Below are 12,500 nucleotides of genomic sequence, written 5' to 3' on the forward strand. Positions count from 1 at the left end.
CACTATATACCACCAGTCACTATATACCACCAGTCACTATGTACCACCAGTCACTATCTACCACCAGTCACCATGTACCACCAGTCACTATGTACCACCAGTCACTATATACCACCAGTAACTATGTACCATCAGTCACTGTATACCACCAGTCACTATATACCACCAGTCACTGTATACCACCAGTCACTATGTACCACCAGTCACTATGTACCACCAGTCACTATATACCACATGTCACTATACTATATACCACCAGTCACTATATACCACCAGTCACTATATACCACCTGTCACTATATACCACCAGTCACTATATACCACCAGTCACCATGTACCACCAGTCACTATATACCACCAGTCACTATATACCACCAGTCACTATGTACCACCAGTCACTATCTACCACCAGTCACCATGTACCACCAGTCACTATGTACCACCAGTCACTATATACCACCAGTAACTATGTACCATCAGTCACTGTATACCACCAGTCACTATGTACCACCAGTCACTATGTACCACCAGTCACGATGTACCACCAGTCACTATGTACCACCAGTGACCAGTGTAGCCTAGTGGTTAGAGCATTGGACTAGTAACCGAAAGGTTGCAAGTTCAAATCCCCGAGATGACAAGGTGCAAAATCTGTCGTTCTGCCCCTGAACAGGCAGTTAACCCACTGTTCCCAGGCCGTCATTGAAAATAAGAATTTGTTCTTAACTGACTTGCCTTGTTCAATATAGGTAAAAAATAAAAAAAATATATACCACCAGTCACTATGTACCACCAGTCACTATACTATATACCACCAGTCACTATATACCACCAGTCACTATGTACCACCAGTCACTATACTATATACCACCAGTCACTATATACCACCAGTCACTATGTACCACCAGTCTGACGTGTCACAACCATCATTTGAAGACAAATTGGAACTGAAAAAAAACAGGTCTAGTCATGTCATTGATGTTCAGGTCGGAAAGACGGAGCCCGAGAAAGATGCCAGAGTTTCCGACTTGGAATTCAAAGTTGGATGAATATATTACCAGTCGGACCTCGTTTCTTCCCCGTTATATTGAATGTGGCATTGAGTCTGAACATTCAGAACCTTCTGTCAATTACAACAGAGTACGAGCAGCGCAAATCAACATTTAAACCCCATGTGTGGAGTGGAGGAGCTGTGTGGAGTGGAGCAGCTGTGTGGAGTGGAGGGGCTGTGTGGAGTGGAGCGGCTGTGTGGAGTGGAGGAGCTGTGTGGAGTGGAGCGGCTGTGTGGAGTGGAGGAGCTGTGTGGAGTGGAGGAGCTGTGTGGAGTGGAGGAGCTGTGTGGAGTGGAGGAGCAGTGTGGAGTGGAGGAGCAGTGTGGAGTGGAGGGGCTGTGTGGAGTGGAGGGGCTGTGTGGAGTGGAGGAGCTGTGTGGAGTGGAGGAGCTGTGTGGAGTGGAGGAGCTGTGTGGAGTAGAGCGGCTGTGTGGAGTGGAGGAGCTGTGTGGAGTGGAGGGGCTGTGTGGAGTGGAGGGGCTGTGTGGAGTGGAGGAGCTGTGTGGAGTAGAGCGGCTGTGTGGAGTGGAGGAGCTGTGTGGAGTGGAGGAGCTGTGTGGAGTGGAGCGGCTGTGTGGAGTGGAGGAGCTGTGTGGAGTGGAGGAGCTGTGTGGAGTGGAGGAGCTGTGTGGAGTGGAGGGGCTGTGTGGAGTGGAGCAGCTGTGTGGAGTGGAGGAGCTGTGTGGAGTGGAGCAGCTGTGTGGAGTGGAGGAGCTGTGTGGAGTGGAGGAGCTGTGTGGAGTGGAGGAGCTGTGTGGAGTGGAGGGGCTGTGTGGAGTGGAGGGGCTGTGTGGAGTGGAGGAGCTGTGTGGAGTGGAGGGGCTGTATGGAGTGGAGGAGCTGTGTGGAGTGGAGGAGCTGTGTGGAGTGGAGGGGCTGTGTAGTCTAACCTACTGCTCTGAACACACAGTCCATTCAGCTTGTAAATGTTTGAATTTACAAGAACCCTTGGGATGTTCTGCAGTTGATTATGTGGATAAGGCCTGTTCAGGCTACGGGCTTTAGAGCTTTTCGGTCATTTTACCCACAACGAGGAATTTGTACGCAACTACAAATTGTCAAATATTTCACAATGACCAATGAGGAATTGACTGGGCTGGCAGGTAGCCAGGCGGGGTGTTGGGGGCAGTAACCCGAAAGGTTGTTGGTTCGAATCTCTGAGGGGACGAGATGAAACAACTGTCAGTGTGCCTTTGAGGATGGCACTTCAACCCTAATTACTCCTGTCAGTCGCTCTGGATAAGAATGTATACTAAATGTAAAAACATTACATGTTTTTGTCCTTTGTTATAATGTGTTTAATGTGTACAATATAATTGTAGTGTGTATAATTTGCAGTAATTATTTAGTCGGTGCATTAATGTGTTCTGTATAATTATAATGTGTATACTAACATGTATAATGTGTATACTAACCTGTATAATGTGTATACTAACATGTATAATGTGTATACTAACATGTATAATGTGTATACTAACATGTATAATGTGTATACTAACATGTATAATGTGTATACTAACATGTATAATGTGTATACTAACATGTATAATGTGTATACTAACATGTATAATGTGTATACTAACCTGTATAATGTGTATACTAACATGTATAATGTGTATACAAACCTGTATAATGTGTATACTAACATGTATAATGTGTATACTAACATGTATAATGTGTATACTAACATGTATAATGTGTATATTCATGTGCAGGGATTATGTATCCCTGAAACTATAAGGGTGTGAAATGTGGATACAGGTGTAAAGGTGTATAAGGGTGTTAAAGGTGTTTAAAGGTGTACATCTCCACCCCGCTGATCCTCAACACTGGGGCCCCACAAGAGTGCGTTCTGAGCCCTCTCCTGTACTCCCTGTTCACCCACGTCTGCGTGGCCACGCAAGCCTCCAACTCAATCATCAAGTTTGAGGACGACACAACAGTGGTAGGCTTGATTACCAACAACGACGAGACGGCCTACAGGGAGGAGGTGAGGGCCCTCGAAGTGTGGTGTCAGGAAAATAACCTCACACTCAACGTCAACAAAACTAAGGAGATGATTGTGGACTTCGGGAAACAGCAGAGGGAACACCCCCCTATCCACATCGATGGAACAGTAGTGGAGAGGGTAGTATGTTTTAAGTTCCTCGGCATACACATCACAGACAAACTGAATTGGTCCACCCACACAGACAGCATCGTGAAGAAGGTGCAGCAGCGCCTCTTCAACCTCAGGAGGCTGAAGAAATTTGGCTTGTCACCAAAAGCACTCACAAACTTCTACAGATGCACAATCGAGAGCATCCTGGCGGGCTGTATCACCGCCTGGTACGGCAACTGCTCCGCCCAAAACCGTAAGGCTCTCCAGAGGGTAGTGAGGTCTGCACAACGCATCACCGGGGGCAAACTACCTGCCCTCCAGGGCACCTACACCACCCGATGTCACAGAAAGGCCATAAAGATCATCAAGGACAGCAACCACCCGAGCCACTGCCTGTTCACCCCGCTATCATCCAGAAGGCGAGGTCAGTACAGGTGCATCAAAGCTGGGACCGAGAGACTGAAAAACAGCTTCTATCTCAAGGCCATCAGACTGTTAAACAGCCACCACTAACATTGAGTGGCTGCTGCCAACACACTGACTCAACTCCAGCCAAATTTCATAATGGGAATTGATGGGAAATGATGTAAAATATATCACTAGCCACTTTAAACAATGCTACCTAATATAATGTTTACATACCCTACATTATTCATCTCATATGTATACGTATATACTGTACTCTATATCATCTACTGCATCTTTATGTAATACATGTATCACTAGCCACTTAACTATGCCACTTTGTTTACATACTCATCTCATATGTATATACTGTACTCGATACCATCTACTGTATCTTGCCTATGCCGCTCTGTACCATCACTCATTCATATATCTTTATGTACATATTCTTTATCCCCCTACACGTGTGTATAAGACAGTAGTTTTGGAATTGTTAGTTAGATTACTTGTTGGTTATTACTGCATTGTCGGAACTAGAAGCACAAGCATTTCGCTACACTCGCATTAACATCTGCTAACCATGTGTATGACATTTTTTTTTTTTTGGTTTGATTTGATTAAGGGTGTGTAATGTGTATAACGGTGTATAAAGGTGTTTAAGGGTGTGTAAGGGTGTGTAAAGGTGTATAAAGGTGTTTAAGGGTGTACACGGGTGTTTAAGGGTGTATAAAGGTGTTTAAGGGTGTATAAGGGTGTGTAAGGGTGTGTAAAGGTGTATAAAGGTGTGGAAGGGTGTATAAGGGTCTATAAGGGTGTGTAAGGGTGTATAAAGGTGTTTAAGGGTGTATAAGGGTGTATAAGGTTGTATAAGGGTGTATAAAGATGTATAAGGTTGTATAAGGGTGTAAAAGAGTGTAAAGGTGTATAAGGGTGTATAAGGGTGTATAAGGGTGTAAAGGTGTAACGGTGTGTAAGGGTGTATAAGGTTGTATAAGAGTGTAAGGGTGTAACGGTGTGTAAGGGTGTATAAAGGTGTATAAAGGTGTGTAAAGGTGTATAAGGGTGTATAAGGTTGTATAAGAGTGTAACGGTGTGTAAGGGTGTATAAGGTTGTATAAGGGTGTATAAGGTTGTATAAGGGTGTATAAAGGTGTATAAGGTTGTATAAGGGTTTAAAAGAGTGTAAAGGTGTATAAGGGTGTATAAGGGTGTAAAGGTGTAACGGTGTGTAAGGGTGTATAAGGTTGTATAAGAGTGTAAGTGTTTAAGGGTGTATAAGGGTGTATAAAGGAGTATAACAGTGTGTAAGGGTGTATAAGGGTGTAAAATAGTGTAAAGGTGTATAAGGGTGTATAAGGGTGTATAAAGGTGTATAAAGATGTGTAAAGGTTGTATAAGAGTGTAAAGGTGTAACGGTGTGTAAGGGTGTATAAAGGTGTATAAAGGTGTGTAAAGGTGTGTAAGGGTGTATAAGAGTGTAAGGGTGTATAAGGGTGTATAAGGGTGTATAAAGGTGTATAAAGGTGTGTAAAGGTTGTATAAGAGTGTAAAGGTGTAACGGTGTGTAAGGGTGTATAAGGGTGTATAAGGATGTATAAGATGTATAAGGGTGTATAAGATGTTAAAGGTGTACAAGGGTGTATATTAGGCTATGTACTACCTACATAGTCTAATGTTCCCCATGTCTACATAAGTCTACATTAGGGGGTATTAATAAGGGTTAATTTTAATGCAATAATGAGCTGTAGAAATATGAATATTTTAGCAGAGAATGAGTTAAATAAAAGGTGTAATTGCGGCAGAATTTTCAGATGATTTGCAGACAACATTTTTCAAAACAGTCCGAGCAGAACGGAGCAGACATCTGGTTCTGGTTTACGGGTGAAATTACACCAACTAGGAGAAGTGGCCATACTGGGAAATTATTCCCAATTGAAATCCAGTTGGTGAAACAGAGAGACAAAAATAAAGAAATCCCACGCAGGCCTCATGGGGTTGGCTGCAGTATGAATCACACAGGCCTCAGGGGGTTGGCTGCAGTATGAATCACACAGGCCTCAGGGGGTTGGCTGCAGTATAAATCACACAGGCCTCAGGGGGTTGGCTGCAGTATGAATCACACAGGCCTCATGGGGTTGGCTGCAGTATGAATCACACAGGCCTCATGGGGTTGGCTGAATCACACAGGCCTCAGGGGGTTGGCTGCAGTATGAATCACACAGGCCTCAGGGGGTTGGCTGAATCACACAGGCCTCAGGGCGCCGGCTGCAGTATGAATCACACAGGCCTCAGGGGGTTGGCTGCAGTATGAATCACACAGGCCTCAGGGGGTTGGCTGCAGTATGAATCACACAGGCCTCAGGGGGTTGGCTGCAGTATGAATCACACAGTCCTCAGGGGGTTGGCTGCAGTATGAATCACACAGGCCTCAGGGCGCCGGCTGCAGTATGAATCACACAGTCCTCAGGGGGTTGGCTGCAGTATGAATCACACAGGCCTCATGGGGTTGGCTGCAGTATGAATCACACAGGCCTCAGGGCGCCGGCTGCAGTATGAATCACACAGGCCTCATGGGGTTGGCTGAATCACACAGGCCTCAGGGGGTTGGCTGCAGTATGAATCACACAGGCCTCAGGGGGTTGGCTGAATCACACAGGCCTCAGGGCGCCGGCTGCAGTATGAATCACACAGGCCTCAGGGGGTTGGCTGCAGTATGAATCACACAGGCCTCAGGGGGTTGGCTGCAGTATGAATCACACAGGCCTCAGGGGGTTGGCTGCAGTATGAATCACACAGTCCTCAGGGGGTTGGCTGCAGTATGAATCACACAGGCCTCAGGCGCCGGCTGCAGTATGAATCACACAGTCCTCAGGGGGTTGGCTGCAGTATGAATCACACAGGCCTCATGGGGTTGGCTGCAGTATGAATCACACAGGCCTCAGGGCGCCGGCTGCAGTATGAATCACACAGTCCTCAGGGGGTTGGCTGCAGTATGAATCACGCAGGCCTCAGGGGGTTGGCTGCAGTATGAATCACACAGTCCTCAGGGGTTGGCTGCAGTATGAATCACACAGGCCTCAGGGGGTTGGCTGCAGTATGAATCACACAGGCCTCATGGGGTTGGCTGAATCACGCAGGCCTCAGGGGGTTGGCTGCAGTATGAATCACGCAGGCCTCAGGGGGTTGGCTGCAGTATGAATCACACAGGCCTCATGGGGTTGGCTGCAGTATGAATCACACAGGCCTCATGGGGTTGGCTGCAGTATGAATCACACAGGCCTCAGGGGGTTGGCTGCAGTATGAATCACACAGGCCTCAGGGGGTTGGCTGAATCACACAGGCCTCAGGGGGTTGGCTGAATCACACAGGCCTCATGGGGTTGGCTGAATCACACAGGCCTCAGGGGGTTGGCTGCAGTATGAATCACACAGGCCTCAGGGGGTTGGCTGCAGTATGAATCACACAGGCCTCAGGGGTTGGCTGCAGTACGAATCACACAGGCCTCAGGGGGTTGGCTGAATCACACAGGCCTCATGGGGTTGGCTGCAGTATGAATCACACAGGCCTCATGGGGTTGGCTGAATCATGCAGGCCTCAGGGGGTTGGCTGCAGTATGAATCACACAGGCCTCAGGAGGTTGGCTGAATCACACAGGCCTCAGGGGGTTGGCTGCAGTATGAATCACACAGGCCTCATGGGGTTGGCTGCAGTATGAATCACACAGGCCTCAGGGGGTTGGCTGCAGTATGAATCACACAGGCCTCAGGGGGTTGGCTGCAGTACGAATCACACAGGCCTCAGGGGGTTGGCTGAATCACACAGGCCTCAGGGAGTTGGCTGCAGTATGAATCACACAGGCCTCAGGGGGTTGGCTGCAGTATGAATCACACAGGCCTCAGGGGTTGGCTGCAGTATGAATCACACAGGCCTCAGGGGGTTGGCTGCAGTATGAATCACGCAGGCCTCAGGGGTTGGCTGCAGTATGAATCACACAGTCCTCAGGGGGTTGGCTGCAGTATGAATCACGCAGGCCTCAGGGGGTTGGCTGCAGTATGAATCACACAGGCCTCAGGGGGTTGGCTGCAGTATGAATCACACAGGCCTCAGGGGGTTGGCTGCAGTATGAATCACGCAGGCCTCAGGGGGTTGGCTGCAGTATGAATCACGCAGACCTCTGTACATCTCTCTGTATATCTGTATATATATCCAGAGAGAGAGGGAGGAGGGGTAGTCAGAAGAGAGAGGGAGGAGGGGTAGTCAGAGAGAGAGGGAGGAGGGGTAGTCAGAAGATAGAGGGAGGAGGTGTAGTCAGAGAGAGAGCGAGGAGGGGTAGTCAGAGAGAGAGGGAGGAGGGGTAGTCAGAGAGAGAGGGAGGAGGGGTAGTCAGAAGTGAGGGAGGAGGGGTAGTCAGAAGAGAGGGAGGAGGGGGTAGTCAGAAGAGAGAGGGAGGAGGGGTAGTCAGAAGATAGAGGGAGGAGGTGTAGTCAGAGAGAGAGCGAGGAGGGGTAGTCAGAGAGAGAGGGAGGAGGGGTAGTCAGAAGAGATAGGGAGGAGGGGTAGTTAGAGCGAGAGAGGGAGGAGGGATAGTCAGAGGGAGAGAGGGGTAGTCAGAGAGAAAGAGAGGAGGGGCAGTCAGAGAGAGAGAGGAAGGAGGGGTAGTCAGAGTGAGAGAGGGAGAGAGGGGTAGTCAGAGGGAGAGAGGAAGGAGGGGTGGTCAGAGGGAGAGAGGAAGGAGGGGTAGTCAAGAAAGAGAGGAGGGGTAGTCAGAGAGAGAGAGGAGGGGTAGTCAGAGAGAGAGAGAGAGAGAGAGAGAGAGAGAGGGAGGGGGGTAGTCAGAGAGAGAGAGAGAGGGGATTGGTAGTCAGAGAGCGCGAGAGAGAGAGAGAGAGAGAGGAGGGGTAGTCAGAGAGAGAGAGAGAGAGAGAGAGGAGGGGTAGTCAGAGGGAGAGAGCGAGGGGAGGGGTAGTTAGAGAAAGAGAGAGAGAGGAGGGGTAGTCAGAGAGAGAGAGAGGGGAGGGGTAGTCAGAGTGAGAGAGGGAGAGAGGGGTAGTCAGAGGGAGAGAGGAAGGAGGGGTAGTCAGAGGGAGAGGAGGGGTAGTCAGGAAGGAGAGGAGGGGTAGTCAGAGAGAGAGAGAGAAGATGGGTAGTCAGAGGGAGAGAAAGAGAGAGAGAGAAAGAAGGGGTAGTCAGAGGGAGAGGGAGAGAGAGAGAAAGGAGGGGTAGTCAAAGAGAGAGAGAGAGGGAGAGAGGAGGGGTAGTCAGAGGGAGAGAGAGGAGGGGTAGTCAGAGAGAGAGAGAGAGAAAGGAGGGGTATGTACAGACTCAGTGAGCATAGCCATACTATTGAGAAAGGCTGCAGTAGGCAGACATGGCTCTCAAGAGAAGACAGGCTATGTGCTCACTGCCCACAAAATGAGGTGGAAACTGAGCTGCACTTCCTAACCTCCTGCCAAATGTATAACCATATTAGAGAGACATATTTCCCTCAGATCACACAGACCCACAAAGAATTCAAAAACAAATCCAATTTTGATAAACTCCCATATCTACTGGGTGAAATACCACAGTGTGCCATCACAGCAGCAAGATTTGTGACCTGTTGCCACGAGAAAAGGGCAACCAGTGAAGAACAAACACTGTCATGGCGTTGGCCTGAGGGGGGAGGTTTATGACCCCCATAAAATACCTTTCCCCGTTTTCCTCTCTCTACTCTACCGATGTGACTATTGAAAATCCCTTTGTTAACGTGGAGAGTCTGGTGACATCAGAAGGTGGGAAACGGAACCCTATTTGGGTCATCCAACCAGTTGAAAATATGCGTTGGGGCTTAATGAATATGATGTCAGATCAGTTGGCGTCTGAGACATGATTACTGATAATAGGATGACATAAACCGTATCTCGGAAAGTCTACACATTCTAGTTATCAGATTCACATGGAATTGTTGTATAATTTAAATGTTTAAATATGAAACTATTAGTGAAAAGATTAAATTTAATTTTAGCTCCTAAATGAGAGAAGTAGTTTTTCATGAGTGAACTATGCTCAGCTCAGTGACTCCGCCCATGTGAACAGACATTGGTTGTAAACTCTGCCAACTCAGTGGCCCCGCCCATGTGAACAGACGCTGGTTGTAAACTATGAAACACGGCCATCTCTCCCAATCCTATATAAGCCTCTTTACGAAAATGTAACGATCTGTTCCAAGGACGTGAGGACTGAGCTGAGCTGAGCTGCACTTCCTAACCTCCTGTCCAATGTATGACCATATTAGAGAGACATATTTCCCTCAGATTACACAGATCCACAAAGAATTAGAAAACAAATCAGATTTTGATAAACTCCCATATCTACTGGGTGAAATTCCACAGTGTGCCATCACAGCAGCAAGAATTGTGACCTGTTGCCACAAGAAAAGGGCAACCAGTGAAGAACAAACACCATTGTAAATACAACCCATATCTATGCTTATTTATTTTATCCTGTGTCCTTAACCATTTGTACATTGTAAAAACACTATGTATATATATATAATATGACATTTGTAATGTCTTTATTGTTTTGAAACTTCTGTATGTGTGATGTTTACTGTTAATTTGTATTGTTTATTTCACTTTATATATTAGCTACCTTACTTGCTTTGGCAATGTTAACACATGATACCCATGCCAATAAAGCCCCTTGAATTGAATTGAATTGAGAGAGACAGAGAGACAGAGAGAAACAGAGAGAGAGAGAGAGAGAGAGACAGAGAGAGACAGAGAGAGAGAGAGACAGAGAGAGACAGAGACAGAGAGAGAGAGAGAGACAGAGAGAGAAAGAGAGAGACAGAGAGAGAGAGAGAGACAGAGAGAGACAGAGAGAGAGAGAGAGAGAGAGACAGAGACAGAGAGAGAGAGAGAGAGAGAGAGAGAGACAGAGAGAGAGAGAGAGAGAGAGAGACAGAGACAGAGAGAGAGAGAGAGAGATAGAGACAGAGAGAGACAACCCATATTTATGTTTATTTCATTTCCCTTTTGTTATTTTTTTTTAATTTTTTTTATTTTTTATTTGCACATCGTTACAACACTGTATTTGGACATAATATGACATTTGTAATGACTTTATTCCATTGGAACTTTTGTGAGTGTAATGTTTACTGTTCATTTTATATGGTTTATTTCACTTTTGTTTATTATCTATTTCACTGCCTTTGACAATGTAAACATATGTTTCCCATGACAATAAAGACCCTTAAATTGAAATGAAATTGAATTGAGAGTAAGGAGGTGTAGTCAAAGAGGGTGGTATAAAAGGGGATCCTGGGGAGTGTTGGTGAGGACAGCGAGGTGTGTACTATTACCTGCTAATGGGCTGCCCTGCAGGGGTGTGCTCCACTTCATAGCCCTGACTCCTCAGCACATCAATCACCGTGTTGTTGCCCAGGAAGTGACCTGAAATATAAACACAGTTCACTATTTCGGTCTGTGTTTCAGTCTCCCTGCGAGACACAGACAGCAGTCTAACCGCGTCACTCAGGGTGCGTCACAGACGGCCTGCTATTCCCTTTATAGTGCACTACTTTCAACCAGGTCAACCAGATCACCATGGTCCCTACATAGGGAATAGAATATGAGTAGTGAAGAGAGAGAGGAGATGAGTAGTGAAGAGAGAGAGGAGATGAGTAGTGAAGAGAGAGAGGAGATGAGTAGTGAAGAGAGAGAGGAGATGAGTAGTGAAGAGAGAGAGGAGATGAGTAGTGAAGAGAGAGAGGAGATGAGTAGTGAAGAGAGAGAGGAGATGAGTAGTGAAGAGAGAGAGGAGATGAGTAGTGAAGAGAGAGAGGAGATGAGTAGTGAAGAGAGAGAGGAGATGAGTAGTGAAGAGAGAGAGAGGAGATGAGTAGTGAAGAGAGAGAGAGGAGATGAGTAGTGAAGAGAGATAGAGAGGAGATGAGTAGTGAAGAGAGAGAGAGGAGATGAGTAGTGAAGAGAGAGAGAGAGGAGATGAGTAGTGAAGAGAGAGAGGAGATGAGTAGTGAAGAGAGAGAGAGAGAGAGGAGATGAGTAGTGAAGAGAGAGAGAGGAGATGAGTAGTGAAGAGAGAGAGGAGATGAGTAGTGAAGAGAGAGAGAGGAGATGAGTCGTGAAGAGAGAGAGGAGATGAGTAGTGAAGAGAGAGAGAGGAGATGAGTAGTGAAGAGAGAGAGAGGAGATGAGTAGTGAAAAGAGAGAGAGAGGAGATGAGTAGTGAAGAGAGAGAGGAGATGAGTAGTGAAGAGAGAGGAGATGAGTAGTGAAGAGAGAGAGAGGAGATGAGTAGTGAAGACAGAGAGAGGAGATGAGTAGTGAAGAGAGAGAGAGGAGATGAGTAGTGAAAATCTACAGTTGAAAATGGTCTAATTGATCTGGTGACAAGGCTTCTTCCTGGAGTCTGTCTGCTTATTGAAAACCAAGTCATTGAAATGTAATTTTTTATTTAACTAGGCAAGTCAGTTAAGAACAAATTCTTATTTTCAATGACGGCCTAGGAACAGTGGGTTAACTGCCTGTTCAGGGGCAGAACGACAGATTTGTACCTTGTCAGCTCGGGGATTTGAACTTGCAACCTTTACGGTTACTAGTCTAACACTCTAACCACTAGGATACTAGGCTAATTTAACTGTAGGGTAGAAAGAGAGAGAGAGAGGGATAGAGAGAGAGAGAGAGAGAGAGAGAGAGAGAGAGAGAGAGAAGAGATACAAAGATACAGAGAGAGAGAGAGAGAGAGGGATAGAGAGAGAGAGAGAGAGAGAGAGAGAGAGGGGGATATAGAGAGAGGGATAGAGAGAGAGGGATAGAGAGAAAGAGATACAAAGATACAGAGAGAGAGATAGAGAGAGAGGGATAGAGAGAGAGAGAGAGAGAGAGAGAGGGATAGAGAGAGAGGGATAGAGAGAGAGGGATAGAGAGAAAGAGATACAA

At 46.7% G+C, this 12,500-nt stretch overlaps 1 protein-coding gene across 1 annotated transcript in view; it reads right to left on the reverse strand.

The window, feature by feature from the left end:
- Nucleotides 1-12,500, reverse strand: part of LOC135518448 (metalloprotease TIKI1-like) — a 197,860-nt gene that overhangs the window by 36,932 nt on the left and 148,428 nt on the right. The window contains exon 5 of the mRNA XM_064943622.1: nt 10,901-10,991. Within this exon, the coding sequence (XP_064799694.1) occupies nt 10,901-10,991 (91 nt within the window). The remainder of the gene's footprint in view (nt 1-10,900; nt 10,992-12,500) is intronic.

This window comes from Oncorhynchus masou, chromosome 28 (genome assembly GCF_036934945.1).
Source record: "Oncorhynchus masou masou isolate Uvic2021 chromosome 28, UVic_Omas_1.1, whole genome shotgun sequence".
In the NCBI taxonomy this organism is placed as follows: Eukaryota; Metazoa; Chordata; class Actinopteri; order Salmoniformes; family Salmonidae; genus Oncorhynchus; species Oncorhynchus masou.